The 21,707-nt window shown below is 42.7% G+C and overlaps 1 protein-coding gene and 1 long non-coding RNA gene across 3 annotated transcripts in view; one reads left to right on the top strand and one right to left on the bottom strand.

Annotated features, from left to right (window-relative positions):
- Nucleotides 1–17,783, bottom strand: part of LOC126531319 (protein lifeguard 1-like) — a 29,372-nt gene extending 11,589 nt beyond the window's left edge. Inside the window, exons 1-11 of one of the 2 annotated variants that reach the window (XM_050178816.3) lie at nucleotides 17,650–17,783; nucleotides 14,944–15,029; nucleotides 12,167–12,245; nucleotides 10,425–10,478; nucleotides 10,250–10,340; nucleotides 7,591–7,628; nucleotides 7,026–7,071; nucleotides 6,668–6,709; nucleotides 6,486–6,575; nucleotides 6,360–6,407; nucleotides 5,424–5,586 (exon numbers count right to left, since the gene is read on the bottom strand). In XM_050178816.3, coding sequence (XP_050034773.1) covers nucleotides 5,431–5,586; nucleotides 6,360–6,407; nucleotides 6,486–6,575; nucleotides 6,668–6,709; nucleotides 7,026–7,071; nucleotides 7,591–7,628; nucleotides 10,250–10,340; nucleotides 10,425–10,478; nucleotides 12,167–12,245; nucleotides 14,944–15,028 — 729 coding nt within the window. In that variant the 5' untranslated portion in view covers nucleotide 15,029; nucleotides 17,650–17,783 and the 3' untranslated portion in view covers nucleotides 5,424–5,430. Of the gene's footprint in view, nucleotides 1–5,423; nucleotides 5,587–6,359; nucleotides 6,408–6,485; nucleotides 6,576–6,667; nucleotides 6,710–7,025; nucleotides 7,072–7,590; nucleotides 7,629–10,249; nucleotides 10,341–10,424; nucleotides 10,479–12,166; nucleotides 12,246–14,943; nucleotides 15,030–17,135; nucleotides 17,347–17,649 lie in introns of those variants that run through there. The other variant, XM_050178818.3, reaches the window with a different exon arrangement.
- LOC140218606 (uncharacterized) lies at nucleotides 856–14,257 on the top strand. The gene is made up of 2 exons (XR_011894812.1): nucleotides 856–918; nucleotides 14,111–14,257. It is a non-coding gene; the product is annotated as an uncharacterized lncRNA (long non-coding RNA).
- Nucleotides 17,784–21,707: the final 3,924 nt, after the last annotated feature.

Genomic DNA, 21,707 nt, shown 5'->3' with positions numbered 1-21,707 from the left:
AGTCCTCGAGGGCAAAGTAGGCGTTGCGTAGCTTGCGCTCTGGAGTCCAGCCGTTGGATTCTGTGACACGCTCAAAGTGATCGAGCCAGACCTCAACATCCTTGAAGGTGTCCCCATGGAAGGATGTGGGGATTCACAGCTGGTTAAGGATGACCTCGGTCGGTGCCATTTAGGAAGAAGACGGAACTGATGTACTCATCCTTCTGACTGGATTGGGTAGAGGCTCGTGCTCAGGTGGCAGTCCTTGAAGTCGACAGCTTATCTGTACGTGAACTGGAGTCAGCTCGACCAGACTTCGTACTGATCTTGTAGGCGGTGATCGATTTGGGAGTGGTAGCATGTACCCCACACCTCCACCACAAAAATGTAATGTAGATTGAAGAGGGCGTCTTATAAGATAGACGATTCTATTTTATGGCGGGCCAGAATAAGAATGTGCAGCCCACGCGCTTCATCATCTTTCATGGCACCGACCTTTACGCACGCCATCCCACGGTGTGGGAGCACCATAACATTGTGTCAATATAAATAGTGGTAGTACATCACACAAAGACAAACTCCTAGCACTACCTGGTCAACAATTCTTTAACGAGGATGCACATTTTTGTGTTGCCAAAACACTTTGCTTAGCTTCGGACAAAAGTTTTTCATTGCTAAGGCATGTAGCCACTTTGTATCAAATTATGCTATCATCTTTATGATATTTTTAAAAATGATGATAAATATAGTTTACGAATTGATGCATTTGTGTAACGTACGTCAGTGACCTAGCTGGTACATGACTTGGAAAAACGAACAGCGCTAAAATGGGGCCAAACAATAAAACAGCACACTATCGTGTCTTCTTGTTTGCAGGCCACACTTGTTGCAGCCCAGGTAACAGTGGAGATCACCACTGTTTTCCAGCCAAATCTTCTGGTGAGTGGTATGGCCACGGCTATGTATGGAAGAGGGCGGGCACTATTTTGCAAGTTGCCTATCACTCAATCGTGTTTTCGGTGTGGTGGGTATGCTATATCATTCTAAATTTAAGAATACAGGAACAAAGCCCTGCGCTAGAACTTTGATAGTATCATATGAGGCAAGTTTCACTCACTTTCGGTGACCTACTGTCCGACTTTATTGAAGAGACATTTGGAATTAACTTGCGATCTTGGTATCGTAGCCATCACGCGACATGTATTGTTATTTGATCACACTCGGCAACTGATGCGGCAGACAGCCCGAAGCAGGGCTGCTTAGTGTTTAGAAGCCTTTGTGAAAATTACAGCATCTGTATGTTGCTGTACAACAAATTGTGGTTTTAGCACGTAAAACTCCATAGTTTACTTTGTAGTAAAACAAGGGTCAGTAGCTATGAGGGATTGGAAAGCATCGAGTCTCCTGACACCCACCTATTCTGAAAATTGCCGCGACGTTTAGCAAGGATGGGCTCTCTGCAGTAAGCAACACATGTGACAAAGGGGTACGTAACCCTCAGCTGATGACACTCAGCTTCTTAGAGAGACACTAAAGGCAAATACTAAGCTGGCATGAACTGTTTAAATACCATTCCAGAAACTTTGCAATGCTTCTTTCGTGCCAAGAAAAGACTTAGTTTACGAGAAAATTGCACCTGAAGCGCCCGAATACCTTTTTTGAAATTCAAATCTCCCGCCACTAAATCGGGGGAGTGGCGACGTTGCATACGCCATCACCACCCTTTGCTGCCATCCATGAGTAAAACAGCACCTGACAGAGGGCGGTACCGAGCCAAGACAGAGTGGTAGATTCGCCATTGCAGCTGCCTTTTGGTCAAGTGGTGTAGACTGTTCGGGTATCTTGTGACGTCACATGGAAGTTGAATCCTCTGCTACTTGCAGTTTGCGCAAGTTTCACTAGCCAGCACAACCAGTGCAGCACTACGCGATAATGAAACTAGTGAAACGCAGAAGCGTGGGTGGCGCAGAGTTGAGCGAAAACTAAACCTTTCGACCGCCGGCATCATTGTCAAGGGCAATTTGAATGAGTTTTTTTCCTAAATATGAAATAGAACTGGACAAGTAGAATTTTATTTCATCTTATAATACAATACAAAGGATGTTTTTTGCAACTAGTGGTTGAGTACTACTGACAGAATTTAACTGAGGAGTGTGTTCGTCATCGGGCAAGTACTTGAATGTCCCGGGAAAGTCTCTAATGATGTCCTGCATCAACTTCCATTTCTCGATTTAGTTATTTAAGCTTTGTTTGCTATAATAATGATGCCTTAGAGATTTTCAAGCACTAATCTATCACTTTACCTTAATATTTGCATTTAGTATCCTTTCAAAATTTCTTACCATTAGCTACTGTCACACTCTTCAACATTCACCGGTTGGTTGAACAGTGCTGCGGCCGCTAGCGTTCCTTTATTTCTGCTTCTGCGTGGACTTCGAGGCCACTTTCCTACCTGCCCTCCCACCTATTTGTTGTGGCAGTTTCTTAGCTTCCCTGGCCTAGCACTCCCATCCTTCATATATTTTGCCATGTGCAAATTGATCTTATGTAGGTCTTTCTTATCCCATTTTCTTGCCCTGTTTTCATTCTTAAAAGCGTGTACAAAGTAGCCTAACAGAAAGCTTTTCTCAAGTTTATTAATATCATGAAAGTGGCTACGCCAGTGCCTGGTTATGCCAATGCTTTTCACCGCACTCTCACATCTGGCTTGTTCGCTTACATAGCACATTTGTAAAGCCGTAGTTCGCTGACAGCTTCTCGATATAATGCACAGCGTTAATGACATGTATCATAAGTCAAGACTGTGCCAAAGCAAATACACAAGACTCAAATACAAGTCCTGTGCCCCTATGGAAGTTGTCTGCAAAATGAGCACGGCACTGCAGCTTCTAGGGAAGCATTTGCTGCTGACTGAATGACAACATGTGCTTCCAGCACAAGGCATGGGTTGCCTGTCTCCAAGCGCTATTTTTCTTGCATGGAAAGGTCGGCACAAAGGAGAATGAAACTTCTGCAATGCCAAGAATAACTAAACACCGTTGCACTCCAGGTTGGTTAGTAGAATCGGTGCTCACAATAAGGTGCCAAGTTAAATGCAATGTACAAGTCACAATCTTCGCAAATTTAACAAGACCCAAAAGTACCAGTTTCAACCTGTTGCTTATGCATAGATGTGAACAAAAGATGAATACACAGAGCATTTGCCTGCATGGTACACAATACTGACATCAAGACCACACATTTAAATACGACAGCCATAAGAACACAGACGGGTTGAGCTTGTCCTCAGCCATGCAGTATCAAGATAGTCATGCAGACCATGTTTTGAAGAAAAAAAAGGAGAAAGATAGAGGGAGAGAACAGACCCTCTTGCAAAACCCTGTATCCGATGTCCACTGTCATGCCTGATTATGGTATTGCGGGCTGGATGCTGGGGCACTGGGCAGACGCGGCATACTGGGAAGGCACTGGGTACTGGTGCGAAAAGCAGCTCCAGAGTGCGAAATATGCGGTGCCTGGCCATCACATATATTTGTTTGAATACAGAAAGCAACAGAGCGAGTTTTAGTGCAATAAAAAAAAAGGAAGAAAGAAAGTCAAAATAAAAATGCTATGAGGACTCGGTCGTTTGACCTGTAGATCCCAAGCCCAGCACTTTACCACTATGCCACGCCAGCATATGGACCGTTGTGAATAATTCACCATATCAGAACCTAGTGGCAGTTTGTTTCGCATAGACATGGTAGATGCACTAACGCTCCGCAACTAAATCTTACGCCTGTATCAGAAAGAAAAAGTTATCCGTATTCAATAGTATGCTTGGAAGTGCCATAACGATGATTTTCTTTTGAGATCGATATTTTAACTTCGAAAAAAGTCCTCAATGAACCACCGACCCGGGCCGCTGCATGGGCTGTTACTGCAGGTTTTGATAGCTGTTTCTTGTTCTTCGTGCACGGGATATGCAACATTTTCTTGATTTAACAATGTGTTTCAATTGACAGGTCTGTCTAGTCACATATCTTCGTCAGAGAAGCATAGGTGAGTGTGCTGGCAGCCTTTGGCGACAGCACATATACCGATGTTTATGAAACGTCACATCGGCGCTCATCGCTTATTGTACTGACGAAAAAATGGTTTATTTAGGAACACCAATGCGAAAGATTAAATATAGAGTGATTTATCCTTGTTAGACTTGTTGATTCCTGAGCCCAGACAGGCCGGATAAGCTCTGCGGATAGACTCTGCGGATAAGCTAGGTTAAAGCTTTGGTGGAAGGGAACGACCTTGGTGCGGGTACCGGGCGATTGCTAAAATATGTGCATTTGAGCCTCAGAGCCTTTTATCTATTATATTTTAGTACACTAGGGAAAGTGGAAATGCACGAATCGCCTCAGCTTTGTTATCGGTGCGATAATATCAATCAACGGCAGGCTTTCTGGTTGTCCGTTTGAACACGTCTAAATGACTTCTGGGTTTTGTGTCAACACCACAGCAATGCTACAACAGCTATAACTCACAGGCATTGTTTGCATACAAACTCCTAAAAAACGAGGCGTCATCTGTGTTTGCATAGTTTCGTTCAAGAATATAGCTATCCACCCAGTAAAAAAGGAAATGCAAAAAAACGAAAGTACCTTCAGAGTCAAACATGCATGCATAAGCAGGGCAGCTCGTGCACCTTTATTCCAAGCTGCGACACGAAATAGACTTTTATGACCCCAAGATATAGCGCTATTTAGGATAAGAGACTAGTATCTAACGATGAAATTGTATAAAGTATTTAATATTCAACAGCATCTATACTCTATGCGTACTGAAACCAGTAGAGAACAAACTCAACCAGTGTGAGCCAGTGAACTGCAGCGAGAACCAGTGCGCCCCAACATCATAGCAGTGAAAACAGCATCTCATGCAGTGTGACCCAGTTCTTATCCAGCATTCTCACTGGTGTCCCAGTGACTCCGAATGAGCGTCAGCATGCCCAGTGCGATCCAGTGTCAAAAAACTCACTGGTTTCACACTAGAAGGCACTGGAAGATGCTGGTTCTTGCAATAGGGGAGATGACTATATGTGTCACAGGAGGAAAGCCAACATGAGATGTTATGTAGCAATTAATAACTAATAAAGAGAACATTCAAACTGAATTTACAGAAAGAAGTAGGTGGTAAGAAAGAAGATTTCAAATATAGAAGGCAGAAAAATGGGTACTAGACAAGAAAGTGCCACATGGAATCAAATGCAAGCATCCTGACCAAGCAAAAAGAAAGGCATATGTGCCTCTTAGCAGGAGTGCCAACCCATGCATGAAGAAAAATAAGTGGACAAATGAAACAAAAGCATATAAAGCATGGGTAATGTGGAGGCAACTTGAGCAGCTGAATGAGCATGCAGCACCAGCCAGGAAGGGGACCAAGAAGACACACTGATGAAGAGAACTAACCAGATGTTCAGTCTCTGCTGGCATAACCAACGATTTGCAGGATCATGAGGAAGAGGTTGATGACATCCACGTAGAGACTCAGTGCTGCAAAGATGTACTCCTCCGGTGACACGGAATACTTGTGGTTGCCACCGAGCATCAGCTGAGTGTCAAAAACTAGGTACTAAGGAAGTGGTCGTAATAGGGCACAGGGGAAAGAGATGGGATAGTGCAAAACGACAGAAAAAAAAAAGGTCAGACACTAGGTAACAGAGTCAAATACTACTATGGTACTAGGTATCCAACATCAGGTATGAACTGCTTTTTCAGTAAGTATAATCATCATAGTAGTCGGCCTCTTTAGCATCTCATTCAAATAGCATTATTGCTCCATCTTTAATGCTGGATGTAATTGCCAGAAATGAAACTGCTGACCACAAAAACATCTAGAGCACAGGGTCTCTATTAAATTGTGTTGGAACCACTGTATCCTTTCTTGATTTAATATGTGAACTGTATACTTCTCCATGTGCCTGCCACATTGTACCCCTCAAATCTAGGCTGAGTGGAGAATCCTAAAGGAAGTTTAACCTTATCGTTACTTCTCTGACACACAATCATTTGCAGTGAGATGTACCAAAGCAACATACTAGTGAAAAAGAAGAAAAAGAATTCCATCAGCATTTCTTGCTGACCATGAAAATAATTTGAAATCGATACAATTCTGGGCTGATGCTATGTGCAGCAGCAATACCGAACTTTGACAAATGTATGCAAAACAATAGTTACACTACAAATTTAAGGTGGGCACAGCTGCTGACTCGCTCATCTCCTTTGGTCCAAGTAATAAAATGGTAAAATTTATAAAACAGTGGCAAGCTAGAAGTGTCAATATCCAATCAGATTAAAGCTAGGACTTCAAACACAGAATACTTTTTTTTTCTTATGTGAACTTACCACAGAAAAGAGGAGGGCTCCAATGCATGCATAAACCAGGCGCACAATCTGAGGAAAAGAAAAGAGCTGTATCAGTGAAGAGCTCGGGAGACACAAAGTTCTGCAAAAAGGTGACTTAGGCCTCACATCTCCTTTGATGAAGATCAGGGCAAAGCCGAAGCACATGAAGACCAAGGCGCACACGAACAGGATGCCAGACATTGCAGTGAAGTCCCACTAGAAAAAAAAAGGAAGATTGCAGCATGAAGAGTGGAGCACCAACTTGGTTGCACTGTAAGCAAGGAAGTCTGTTCCTGTGAGACACATACCTTTGTTTGGAAAGCAAACAGGGTCAGCCCGAGGCATACAACCTATCCAAGAGGAAAAAAATAAAATTTTTAATAACAAACACAGCCTTTATGCGCATGTCGCTAATGCAATGTGAAATATATTTTATGATCAAGACCATTCAGGTCATAAATGTAGAAAAATAAAAAACTGTTATGAGGTCAGCTTAGTTTAACTATTACTACATGGCAGGCAAGGAAACAGTTTTTATAGTACACCTGGCACAAAATGTGAACGAAAAAAAAAGCACCAATAAAAAGCCAAGTGTGATAGCAAATTATTAAAGTGAGAAGGCTAGACAACATCTTGCAATATATGAGAACACTGTGGCCTACTTACAGTGCAGATTCCCACAGCAATCATCACTTCTTTCACTTCGTAGAAACTGAAGGAATAAGAGCAATGAAAATTGCATGTCAATTGCTTTATTAGGTTTATCAATGAGAATAAATTGAGAGGCCAGGGCTCATAAGGCGACAGTTTACACTTAAAATGGTGAGGAACAACTGTCCTTGATTAAGATGAAAATGCATCAACTGATTTTCCTTCACTCTATTAATAAATTAAGATTATATTGCTGAAACATTTGAACAATTGCTAGCACACCCCTTAACAGTAGTACACCACATCAAGTTTGCTAACCTCTGCAGGTTAGCAAGTCACAAGTTCTGGCTATGCAGGAGCTTCTGACTTCGCATATCTTTATGGCAGAGATCCACTCTTCGTGTGTACCACACTATAAAGCGAAGACAATTTTTTAACCAAGAAACTCATGAAGAAGTGCTTTGTCACCTCCTAACTTACAAACAGCGGTGCAATAAGTAACATAAGCACGGACTCAATATCATGATGCTTACAGGTTTGTGTGCCAGCAAATTCCGGCTAATAAATGCAAAGAACTTACCTTGAGACCGTGCCAAGCAGAACACCTTCACAAACAGTCTACAAAAGGGGAGTGAAAAAGAAAATGTTTAGGAGTAGACACAACTGCACAACGACTTTGGCGACAGACATTTTTGGCAAGACTATCAGCAAATATCAAATGCAACTTCGGTAGTAAATGCTGCATACCGACTCCGTTTACTGCATGGTTCATTCATAATGGCCACTATATCAACAAATACTGAAGTACAAAACCACACGTCCATTGCACTAGAGGGCTACTTTTGGAAATGTGGGCAGTGCCAGGCACGCACCCAGGATTTTTTTTCGGGGGGGGGCCAAGCCAAGGTAACGTTTCTATGCAAATGAGGGGGGGGTACCTTGCTAGTAGAAATGTGAATAACACCTACCATTCGCCATAAAGACGCATAAACCCGCAAAAGAGAAATAAGGTGTATCTCACAGGTAGGCCTGTGAGATACAACTCTCCTTTACTTTGCAAACAAGGAACTAGATCGAATGGACTCGCGTAGGAAATACGCGCAGGAAGAACACTGCCAAGAACAAGTAAACAAGTGAAAGTGTAAAATAATGATTTCTATAGTAGAATACAACTTAAAAAAAAAAACAGCAATTAGCACCTAGGGCACACAGACCGCGCGGGGTTGTGTTACTCCGCCAGCCAATCACAGAAGCAAGAAAACAATCGTGATGCAGCCTTTTCAAAATGGCGTCGAAGTTGATAGCTCCAGAGAGTCTGCTGTTCTTGACAGTCTTTTCATCGGCGGAAGCAGCGAGGTGCACAACAGACATGGACAAAGTGTACGGAGTCTGAGCATTTCTCTCTTTAAACGTTTGAGGTACAGTTCATTTCACATCTGAGCCCATTTTACTCATGAAAATTCACTGCCAACTGAATTGCCAACTGCCACTGCCAACTGCCAATAAATAGTTGCAACGAAGCAAGCATTTTATTTCAGTTCAATAAAGAATTGGGCTTTTATCATTCCGCTATAGTAGACGAGGAAAAAAGTATAAAAATGCTTTAATAATTTCATTTTTGTGGTTTGCACCTTATTTGGGTAACAGGAAAAGTTTTAAGTACGAATTATTTGCAGCCTGGCGGAGGAACAGTGACTGGTGGCTATGAGGGTGTGGGCGGGGCTTCTGTGCAGACTTAAGTTGTATCCGACTATAGTAGCGTTTCTTATATTAGCTGTGAAAGAATTATAGATAAATATAGATTTGCGGTACAATGACAGCTCCTTTGGATCCCTCGTTTACTGCTCTACTAAGTGCCAAAACCGACTCGTATTGTTATTCAGGAAGTTGCGCAACAATGCATGGCTGCCAGTCCCATACAACCGTGCAGAGTGCAGGACATTGCGGTTCTAGAGGTACTGCACCCACCGCGAAAGATTAGTAAAACACCCACACAAGCACAGCAGAGAAGTGGCTTTGTCAGGCAGTTTGACTGGTAACTGTTGAAGCGTCATTCAAAACACATGGAATTGTTCTCCACTTCTGACGGAGTTTTCTCTACTTTGTTCTCAAATAGAAAGATGTTGATCCATAAATATTTTCATAAACAATGGTAAAATTTGTTAATTTTTGCTTTTCCTTCCTGTTTGCCTGTTGCCTTGGCTCTCTCCCTTAGTAGATCGCTTAATTTCTCAACTCCTTGCGACTCTTGCTTCCAGTTGACAGTTTTGCACGAGAAGTGCTGTACAATTAGGAAAAAACAGACGAGGTAATGGGTGACAGTCATGTTGCTTATGGGTTTGAAGGTTATTGCAGGGTTTGATGATGAACACTGTTCCGCGTTATTTTATTTTCTACCTTATCTAACCCACATTGCGGGTATATGGTTCAGGGGATCTACCAGCGTCGCGGCGAGCCGTCACTCGAGGAAATAATGAAGCAAAAGGAAAAGTTAAACGTAATTGGAGTTTTCTCCAGCCGCAACTTGTTCCACGAGCATACAGACCAGCTGGCTAAAAACCGAATCCCTTTCCTGGTCCCCGGATTAGTCTAACCAAAGAAGGTTGAACTAACGAAGCAACAGCGATGCACATGACCGTTGCAATAGATGGTGATCAACTCAACGCATCTAGAGTTAATTGCACGGGCACCGAATCTATGAGAAAACTGGCCTTCACATTTCAAGAGATGCTGATAACTACCGCCATCCAAAAGGAGTGAAAAAGCCAACAGAATGTTGACCGCTGAATAGCTGTCATCTAAACACTGACTTGGCGGCACTTTAGGAGTGTGCGAGGAGTGGTGGCGCGGTCGGGGAGGGGGCGGCCCCCCCCCCCCCCCCTGGGTACGTGCCTGGGCAGTGCATAGCATTACTGCTTACTATTACCCCTATCACCCCATCCATGTGACAGCTTAGTGTGTGCAAGCTAATTTGTGCCATGCATGCACCCATTACAGATAAGCTAGCACAGGCAGAGCTTCCTTCTTTCACTTCTTAATTTATATATGGCAAGATATATGTGCAGCTACATGTGAAGTTAGCTTCTGCCTTCAATATGGTAAATATATGTGCTCATTAAGCCTTCACTTTGTAGGAGTTTGTCGTGTTTTACCTCTGTAAGACATGACAAAAAGAAGTACAAGATAAGAGGAAGAAATGAAGACTCAAAGTGTAGTTGAGAGAGCTGTGCAATACTCACAAATAACAAGAGCAGAACCAAGTTGACAGGGAACGCACGACGAACACTGTCACAGCAGGCAAGCACGATCATGAGCACAAATGTTATGACCCTGCAATAGAGTGACTGCATGAGTAACTCAGGCTTGGTGGAGAAGTCCCGACCAACCCCAAATAACTGTTGATGTTGTACTTACATGGCAGATATGTAGAGTGCTGGGTGCTGTCGTGAATATAGTTGCACGTTTGGCCTAGGAGCAGCGAAAGAGGAAAGCGTTACAATGTGGCTCAGTTTACAACACAATAAAAAAAGAGCTGTGCTGTAAAAATGCATTAATGAAATGTTTGTCTAAGTCAGACTGGTAGATGACACTTTTTAAAGTGTCTTGCTATGAATGATGAAATGATGGTGTCTTTCTATGAAAAATAAAAAAATGAAAGCCACGTGGCTGCCACCCCCTCGAAGTTTTTGCTACGGCTTTGCACAAGATCACACAGATTTCAGCAGTGTCTGCTCACTGTTATCAGTCTTTTATTAAAGGAATTCTTCGACAGGAAGCCATAATTCAACCTAGCAACTTTTGTGTACAATTTCTGCACAAGAATGGACAAAGTATGGGAATGTACAGTGAGGTTCCTGGTATCCCACTCATGTCACTAGAAGGCTGGAATAAATAACAGCTGTGAAATTATTTTTGTACCATCGTGCCTAAGATGATTCTCCTACGTACTGTAGAAACAAGTTTACTTTGCGTTTCTAGTTATTGAAATGCTGAAGCACATGGTAGAGTCAATGCGTGTGATTCTCGGTGTTCTCGAGAATCCGGCTGCTAACAGTGCCCAGCAAGTGCTCGCCGTGCTGGAGCTGCTTATCGTAGCTCTTTACATGCTATAAAGCTTTTGTTTGGCGCTTGTGCTGATCACACAGGGCAGGCCCACACACCAGCTTCGTCCTAGCGCCTTTAAGTTCACTTGAACTGGTGACTACAGACTTGATACAGAACCTGATAGTGGCTTCAGGGATGAGATTTCTGAATGTTTATCATCAGAATGTTGAACTTGCTTTCACCGTTGCGCATCCCTCTTTCTATGTCATTATCATCCCTCATCACACCTTTATGTCCCCGTTACCCCTCCCCCTGTGCAGAGTAGCAGGCTAGAGCGCCTTAGCTCAGGCCGACCTCTCTGCCTTCTTTCATTATCTCTCTCTCTCTCTCTCTAGTTACTGAACCTTTCAACTTTGTTCTGCTTCCAATAACTTTAGTGCTATTTGGTGATGTCCTGAATGTATACTAACATGCTAGTACTTTTTCTGTTGTAATTCGCTTGTCTTTATTTATCATGTTTATGGCATGCGTAATGTATCGACATGTGTACCCTTGGTTGGTGCTGCCATTAATTGGCTGACTCGGCAATACAAAGCCACTTCTGTGGCTTTTAGCTTAGCTGACATTCCAGCACATTGTTTGGAAAATAAAGTTTCTGAAATACTGAAAATTGTGTTTTGGGTACAAAATTCAAGAAGTTAAGCATTTATTTTCCCTATTAATAAATATTTTCTCTCAAAAGAAAGGCAAGCACAGTGTAAATAAATCTTAACGAAATCTAAACTTACTCAAGTGTTCCTCTTAGTGCCTATATAACTGCATCACTGTGAAGTTCCATTCTACTGTTTAAATGCTACCAGCTTCAATTGTTTGCAGACACATGAAGTGTTGCTATGAAAAGAATAATTAATGTTAGCAAAAGTGTGATGGCATGTCTTCACAGATTTTAGTAGCTATGTGAACACATGCTGTAATGATAAATAACGAAGTATCGTCAGACTGGTCCTGACACTGTGCAAAGCGCTTTTGGCAGAATACTAATGGTTACACAGAGAATTAAAAGAACAAATACAGTTTAATATGAATGTGCCATGAACCTATGCGATACATACTCAAATATGAAGAGTGCAATGAATGCTGCTGTGATGGCCAGCTGCACCATGAGGATTCCGTACACCTTGCGAATGAACCCTGCAGCAAAGCAGCAGTGGTGAGAGACGGGCAAGGGTTTAGACAGAAACACCCACGGATTCTGTCCATAAAAAGACTACGTAACAGACATGTTACATAGTCTGGTTCGTCACATATGCATAGCACTATCAACATTTATGGAAACAAACGAATGAATTAATCAATAAATTATATAATGCAAGCCTTGTATGCAAAAAAAAAATCAATGCTAAGGTCACTGTGAGAAAATTATGTAAAACAGGCTTCTTCCTTCTTCAAAAAGTAATAAGGTTTACTTTATTTGATTGATTGACTGATTGAATGAGTGATGGTGCATAACTTGCCAAAGCAATGCACGGACTATGAAAAATACCCAAGTGGAGGGCTACAAAATAATTTTGACCATTTGGGGTTCTTTAACATGCACCAAATGTGTGGTACATGGGCATTTTTTGCATCACACTGTAACTGAAATGTAGCTGCTGTGGCCAGAAATTGAACCCACTACTTCGTGCTCTGCAGCAAAATCCCATAGCCATGGAGCCATTGCAGCAGCTTAAGTAGAATTCATCAAGAGGCATTATGATCTGCTTTTCTACAAGAATGTAATATAATTATAACATACTTAATGGGAGGTAAACGTATGCAACGTATGCAAGAACAACCTTGCTGTTGTGTGTAGAGGGAACCACTCTAAGCACTGTGAAAATCTGCAAAACCCTGGCGAGCTTTATTTGGTCACAGACGTGTGCAAAACCATGCCTCTCGTGCTTGAGGTCCCAGGCATCACTTCATTGCCATGTGAAAAGCTTTATGTGAACTTAAACGAGGATATGCACCAACAGGGCCCTCATCAGTGAGCATTGTGGGGGCAGTACAGGCTGTCTCCCTTGGCTTAATGCTACGTTTTATGATGTTCTCAACACATTTGTAATGACAGTCAGATAAAGTGAAAGTATAGCAAACTTTGAATGAGAGGTGGCACACAGATAGTGTCAAAAAAAAGAAAAGAAAGAAAAGAAGAAAGCACTAGTACATGAGTAACAATACAGAGACAACAGAAAAAAATGATCACTTTACCACAATCTACAAGTTTACTTTTTCTGCCTCAATGGCAATCATAAATTTTTTACATTGCAAATTAAATATTTTTTCTTTTGTGTGTGTGTTTATGTATATGGCACATAGTTTTATTTGAAATATGGATGGCTGTGACACTCTTTAAGCTCATGAACTTCAAAACCCAGTGTTTTTAGAAGCAATACAAGAACAAAATACTAGAGTAGAACATAATTGAAAGAAAACCTAAGAAACATAGGCACACTTGAATTTTCTGCAAGCTGCCAGACCTCCCCTTGCACTTTGCAAAAAATTAGCAGCAACGAAAGACAGAACAACAAGGAAAAGTCAAGACATTAAGAACACATTTTAAGCGTTTCAAAATCTTGAAGTGTCAGTGGAATTGCAGAAGTAGGCACCTGTCATCGGGTTACAGGGCTGCAGCAATTTTAGTGGCTAATTGCTTTTGACAGCATCCATGCTATGATTGTGTTGGAGGAGAGAAGAGAGTGCACTGTTCTATGATGATACTTATTACTGCATTATCAAACCCACAACTCAGCTTTGCAGCTATGGTGATGCAAAGCACTAGAGTTTGTTAATCTTACTGACAGTGTCTTACAACTGTTAATGGTGTTGAAACGTTTATAGACAACCTTTAATACCTTTCCAAAACAACTATGAAGGTTGTGTAACCCCTCCAGTCCCACTAGGTAGATTTGTGTGCACTGTTTGTTGTGAAGTGATGTGAAGGGAACTCAAATGGACCTTGAGCTGCATGCAAATCGAATGCTCTGTTTACTTAGGCTGGCTTACTTTCATTTCAGAGCACAGAATGCTGCTATGCACGACATCATTACTGAAGGCACTATGATGTATGTGAGAAGTTTGACTTGCTAGGGCCTATCAGTAGTGATGAAGAAAACTTTCTTGTCGCATAACGCCTCCAAGCCAATAAATAACTTACAAATGTACTTTGAGTGAGTGATTGTTATTTCCATGAAATAAAATGGCATGACTGACATCACATAAAAACAAAATTAAATTCAAATTAGAGTAATTCACTAGAAATTGCAGAAATGATTTTCTATCACACCTTTAATTTTTTTCTGACAAATTACACCACTATATGTGGCATAAAAGTATGTACCCAGTAGATCTGCCAGCAGTCCATCATAATTCCCGGGTGGATAAAATAAGGCATTTGGCTGTGCAGTAATGGCACATTGCACCCTGATGTACTTAATCCTGCATTAGAGGTGTCCAAATGTTTTTTTGTTCTTTTTTTTTTCTGCTCGCACTTCATGTGATGTACACTTTTTGAAAAGTTTACAAACCACCGCCTAAGCAACATCTGTCACCAGGCCTTGTGACATGCCATTCATGATATGCGCCTGGCACCAACGCTCAGGAGATGGAGCAAAAGCCAGACTGATCAACATCCAAATGTCCAAGGCTTTGGAGCAGGGATTGTTCCAAATGATTGTAAGTACGTAGTCTGATGACAAGTTCTGTTACGCACGTAGTGGCTTCTAAACATTTTAGAAAGGTGTACAAGGCATAAAATGGGTAACATGCAAAACTTAGAAATATAACAACGAGAAAAACTTAAGAGACAGGATGTTGGTTAGACTCAAGTCAGACTTCATTGCTTTCTTACCATGGCGGACCGCTTTTTCTGAGAAGGCGGCTGCTCCATTATAAGAGCTGCCAAGCCCTCCCATTTCTGCATCATAGTAGGACATCCTAAGGGCAACAAAAGAGACAAAAACAACCACAATGAGTCTCAAGACACAACTTCCATTCCCTATCTGATGTGAGTTTTTACTTTGTCCAGAACCATAACTATTTCGCTGAATCTTCCTCCTTAGGACTAGAAAAAAAAATTCACCCCCCCCCCCCCCATTTTTATTATTTACAACATGTAAACTGGGGAGGTTTAGCTCTTCAATTACAAGAAAATTGATCAATTTGGCTATAAGCATACCAATGAACATCAATAAGCTGCTAATCATTGGTGTAATTGGTGAATGCATTTATTTTGTCAGGTCTTGGTTTAATATAACTGCGAAGCAACACATGGGCAATGAAAAGCGTGGTAGAAGGCTCCGGATTAGCTCTGACCACCTGGGCATCTTTGACATGCACAGAAAGCTTGGTACGCAAGCATTTCTGCCCAGGGATGTGGTTGCAGCAGCTCGGTGACAAATCTGCAGCCTTGGGCTTGGCAGTGCAATGTCACAGCCAATCAGCCATCCATCGTATCATCGTGTCCATCATCCATCATGTAGAAGTACTAGCTGTGTGCGTGCTGGTGTTTCTGAGACACTGCCAAGTGATAATTTTGTATGCTTCAAGAAGTAACTAACAATGCCAGCCTACAATTAACCACGCATACACTCAGCAAATTGAAAACGTGCCTCCTATAGTATTTAGTGGAACATATAAAATTGTTTGCTGATCTTTATACACACAATGAGCTTTCAGGTAACAACTCAACACAGAAAAATTATTACTGCCCTGCAAAAGAGGTAGAACACAGGCAGCAGACACAGAAGATGGGGAACAAAAAGGGCAAGCTTCAACTAAAGAAATAATGAAATCAGCAGCAGCACAATGTCAACTGCAGTTGACAGGCATCGAGGCAAATGTCACAGCTTTCGGACAACTCTTTATTTTCGAGATACGTCACTCTTCGATGTGCCCACAATGACGGAATACCTCAATTCCATTTAAGCAAACATTTAAATATGCCATGCTCGTTTAGCAAGCCAAAGCATGCTAAAACTAGCAAACGTAAATGACAAAAGCACACTTGCTGGCAAGTTCACAATGGCTGGCATTCTTAAGTTAAAGTTAAAATTGTTGAGGAATTTACATGAATTTTAATGATGTGATGGACAATTGATGTAAAATTCCACCATTACTGACTGAAAGAAACCAGTAAAAAAGATATTTGCTGCAAGATTGTTTGCATCATCCTTAGTGACGGCGTGCTATGAAAAAGTAAGCGTGCATAAAAAAAAAATTGTGTTCTGCCACCTCCACAAAACTTAGTGGACCACATTTTTATATTTGTTCCAAAAGGTGGAGATGAACGCTAATTAACCTCACAAAGTGCAAACTTTATTGCTGAGTGTCAAACACCTCGAATGCCTTCTTTGCACTGTAGCTCCTTCGCCACTTTTCATCTCCGCCAAAGCTTCCTCATATACACAATACTAATTAAACAGAAGCATTCTACATTTCAATGAACTTGCACAAAGCGCCGCGATGCCTGTTACTCAAAACAGCAGAATCATTCCAATGCCAATATGTCATAGCTTGCCTTTTTCTGTACTCATTTGTAATGTTTACCTGCTACGCAAAACGGTAGACAGATGTGCGCAGGGGAGTTACCAACGCCGACGAAAGTCCGATAAAAGCATTGCATGCATCTGTACTGACTGGTATGAGGCAATCCATCACGAACGTTCACAGTTCGTCAGGTTTTCAACGCAAAGTTCACAGGAAAGTTAATCGAAATAAAGCAAACAATCAGTGCAACGCATGCAGTCTTACGGAGAACGCGCCGAAATCCAGTCAGCACAAACGACGCTTTGTCACATTTGCTATAGTACTGTTACCGCTACACCGACGAGACAATGCGAATAACCGCATTCGGCGCATACGTAAGCTTGCAGCTGGCGAAACAACCAGCAATGACACGCCAAGGAAGTTGCAGTTTGTATGCCACAGGATCCGATAGACGGATGACTCACAGAGCGTCACGTTACACGAGACTGAGACTAGTAGTGGACTATCATTAGTATTCTTTTGCTTTAATAGAAGAGAAAGAATGACCGCAGTTACCTGTAGTGAGATAAGGCAGCCGTAATTCAGTGCAGAAACCGCTGATGAAAGTTCTCCGTAAACGTGGAAAGATCGAGAAAGTTCGGTCTCCTTTATGCGGAAACTAGGGGGCACTTAGTCGAGCCGGCCACGCAGGGGCAATACTACTGCCACGAGGACGTTTCGCTTCTGCCTTTATAGCAACAACGTTAAACTAAAAGAACAAAACAATGCAGATAATCACGCTGTTAGATAAGACATCGTCCTTCAATATGGCGAACGCTGCGATCCATTCAAGAAACTCGGCACGGTGTCGGCGAACTACATCTACGTTTCTTGAAACGTTAAACGAAGAAAATGGTTCGATAACGGACACACAGTTGTGTTTCGAAAACGACCGTTCCTATGAAAGTAAATCGATGAAGCAGCAGCATTGTTGTGCAAAAGGATCCGCGGTCTCGAGTCGCCTCACGACTTGTGCTTGACCGAGTGCTAAATGTTGTTTGTGAGGCTCGTATATAGAGAGACAGCATACCTTCTGATGATCACGGAGAACTCAGAGTGGTGTAATCCTTCGTATCGGCAGGACAACAGATGTTTCTTACTAGTTGACGAATAACTCTGCTGCGCTAAGCTCCGAAACCAATCGAGAGCAACAAAGATGACGTCAGCCGCACATAGTTGGTGCTTCGTTTTTAAGCTCCGCCGTATTTGGCAGGGCGGCATTATTAAAAAAAAATACTTTGTTCGCGATATGTTTGTGAGATGGCGCTTTTTTAAAAAAGCGAAAGCAGACTTTCCGCACGGCCTTGCAATCTACCGCTGCTGCAGAATCTGGATGTTCATTATAAGAGGATTATCTTTAAGTTGCTAATGAACGCGCTTTTCATACACTCTTAAGCAAAATTACACCTTTTTGCCACAACGATAATCATCATCTGTCTTGGCGCGCATTTCCTATCTTTAACTGGGCGAGCCCGGTACTTTCCAGTAACGAACGGCATGCGCGTTATCAGTGTGACATAGCATTCCCGACAGGAAAGCAGCGGGCGCGGCGTTTTCAAGAAAGGAAACGCAAGTAAGGCAGATGTCGATTATCGTTGTGCACTCTTAAAATGATTACACCCTTTGGGGTGTATAATTGGCCCACAACGATAATCGTCATCTGCCTTCCTGAAAACTCGGCGCTCACTACTTTCCTGTCGAGAATGCTGCGTCACACTGATAGCGCGCATGCTGTTCGTGACTGGGAAGTACCGGGCTCACAGCGTTAAAGAAAGGAAACGCGGGTAAGACAGATAACGATTATAGTTGTGGGACAAGATAAGCCCCAAAGGGTGTATTTTTTATAAGAGTGTGTGGCAGAGATACACCCCAAAGGGTGTAACTTTGCCTAAGAGTGTGTCTGGTCAGCATTTTCTTTCTTTAACGCGGCGAGCCCGGTACTTACCAGTAACAAACGGCATGCGCGTTATCAGCATGACATCGCATTCCCGACAGGAAAATAGCGGGCGCGGTGTTTTCGAGAAAGGAAACGCAAGCAAGGCAGATGACGATTATCGTTGTGTGGCAGAGATACACCCCAAAGGATGTAACTTTACCTAAGAGTATACACTCTTAAAACGGTTGCACCCTTTGGGGTGTATATTGGTCCCACAACAATAATCGTCATCTGCCTTGCTCGGCGCCCGCTACTTTCCTGTCGGGAATGCTATCATGCTGATAACGCGCATGCCGTTCGTTACTGGAAAGTACCGGGCTCGCAGCGTTAAAGAAAGGAAGCGCATCAAGGCAGATGACTATTATCATTGTGTGGCAGAAGGGGCACTCAAAAGGGTGTAACTTTGCATAAGAGTGTATACCAAAGTACACCCTTTGGGGTGTATATATGCCACGCAACAGTAATCGACATCCGCCTTGCATGTTTGCGTTTCCTTTCTTGAAAACGCCGCGCCCGCTACTTTCCTGTCGAGATGGCTATGTCATGCTGATATCGCGCATGCCGTTCGTTACTGGGAAGTACCGGGCTCGCCGCGTTAACGAAAGGAAATGCGGACAAGACAGATGACGATTATCGTTGTGTGGCAAAAGGGTGTAATTTTGCTTAAGAGTGTATAGTGTTGGAGGTCACGTAATCGGAGACCCGTTGAAGCGAGAGGCTGAACGAAGCGTTCGTCGCCGGTCTTCATCACGCCAGCAAATTGTGGCAGCGAGTATGCACGGTCATGGAGCGAGATCTGTTCATGTTTGCCTGTGCGTGCATGGCACCACGCTTGTTAATTTAGTTAGTACGCGAATGTTTACTGGAATTTATACGGCCGATAAAATTACGACGCCTTTGGCGTACTTAGCTAATACTTTGTTATATGGTCTACTTGCCTTTCCTGTTCTTGTTTTCATTATCTGTCTATGCCGCCCTCAAACTAATCGTATAGTTCACCAATTTATGCGGTTGCAAAGAGCGCACATGTACAGTCTCCCGGATTTTTGATAATATCGTAGGAGTGTCAATCGCACTACATTCGGGAAGCTGTACATCTCTGAATGTATACACATTCAGAATGCAAGATGACATCTGATTTGTTAAACGCAACGCCAGTATGGCAATTAAGAAGCCGAACATCACTGTATTCTTTAACTTGAATAAAACGATTCGGCAGTCGGTGCATAGAGCGCTCGTGCGAATGTATTAACCTGGTGTGCCACGTCAGGACTGTCCTGAAACGATAAAACAATAATACGCGGGATGTAGGCCGGTCAAGTTCATGCATTGTGAAGCAGGGTGGTTGTCGCGGTGTCCAAACAGATTGAAAGTGACGATGTACTGTCGCTATATGAGGGTGGCCACTCATCGGATTTCTTGCCGATGACTGCCTTGAAAGCAATTCACCGGCAAGAGAATGGCTAGCTCTTTCCTTACCATCAATACCAACATGAGGGTATCCACTGAGACGCCATCTCAAATTCTTTGTTGACGAGATTTGATGCAATATGCTACGATAGTTGTCGAATAGACCAGGTGAAATAACAAATTCGTACAAGTACCTTGGCCTGTGCATCACAAACACCCTGTTGTGGCATACTCATATACGATAACGCTAACCGCATGCTTGAGTACTTGCGCCGGAACTTCCAACACAACACCTGTCTGGCTCAAATTAACATTTTATAGAACCCTGGTTTGCTCTAAACTCGAATATGACTCCTCTATCTGGAACCATAGTCAAATTACACCAATCCACGCAGTCGAAAGCATATATGCAAAATCGCACAGCTCGTTTCATTCTCACGAGTCATTCACGTCATGCCAGCGTCACGGACATGTAACGAACACTAAATTTGCCCCTTTTCTCAGCGTGCCATAAGTGTTTCCGCCTCCGCCTTTTTCATAAGATCTATGCCATTCCAACTGAGTTTTGAAAGACAGCATTTCTTTTCTTTTTTCACCCAAAATATATTTCACCCAGGACAGATCACAGCTTCAAAGTATACGTAGAAGTGCCAGCATGCCGCACGAACCTGTTCAGTCACTTTTGCATGCTTAGGACATGCGTCGACTGGAACGACCTTCCTGCTTCTATCGCTCACATCCAAGATTCCAACAACTTAAAGACTGCCGTGTGCAATGCTCTTGGTTAACACTTATCTGCATATGTTATGTATTATAATACCACTCCTCTCTGTAATACCTCCGGACCTTGAGAGTACTATAAATAAATAAATTAATTAATTAATTAAAATTCGAGGACACTTAAGCACTTATGAGTTGTGAATGCGAAAACATTAATGACCAATTGAACGCCGCTGAGCGGTCATTCGAGTTATGAACTCCTCGCGGGCAAGCGAGCGAGTTGAAACATAAGCCGCGGTGATTTTGACGTCACCGCATTCGTCACACCGGGCTTGTCTATGGAAATATCGGTCCACATAGCATGGCGTCATAAAGCATAGTACACAAACCTGCTATCTTGGAGGCGCTGGTTTAGCCCTGTGGACAAGGTACTCATCATCTGAGCATGGGGTCGCAAGTTCGAATCTGACTACCGCCAACGTTCTGCGTTTCGAATTTATTCAGTTTTCTTTCATAGATTAATTTCTTTATAGCGACTACCGCGGCGCAGTTACATAAACGCAGGCGAGAGCTTGCGCGGGCAAGGAACGCGCGGATAACACAGGCTTCCGAGAGCGAGGGTGGCGTGCCGTCGTGTCGATTTAGTGGCGATGCCTTCACGAAACACCTTGAGCGCCAGCGCCGCAGCAGGTGTGTGTGTCTTCCGGAGTCGATCACCCGCAAAAAGTTTCGGTTCACTTTGCCGAACGAATGCACTGTTTGACTCTTTTTTGCCCAAGACGACTACCGAGTGGAACCACCTTTCCTCCTACACTACCTGCACCGAAGACACGAAGACTTTCAAAGCCGCCATCAGCGACTTCACACTGCATCTAGTTCAAGCTAGTTCTGTACGATTAAAAGAAAAATTCACTCATTGTTTGTTTTCATTTCTAATGTTCTCTTTTTATGGATATTATATCTACCTCCTCCATAAGGCCAAATGGACCCTGTGGGTATTGTAATAGATAGATAGATAGATA

The sequence above is a fragment of the Dermacentor andersoni genome, chromosome 5 (assembly GCF_023375885.2).
Source record: "Dermacentor andersoni chromosome 5, qqDerAnde1_hic_scaffold, whole genome shotgun sequence".
Classification (NCBI taxonomy): Eukaryota; Metazoa; Arthropoda; class Arachnida; order Ixodida; family Ixodidae; genus Dermacentor; species Dermacentor andersoni.
This window is presented reverse-complemented; position numbering and strand designations above follow the sequence as displayed.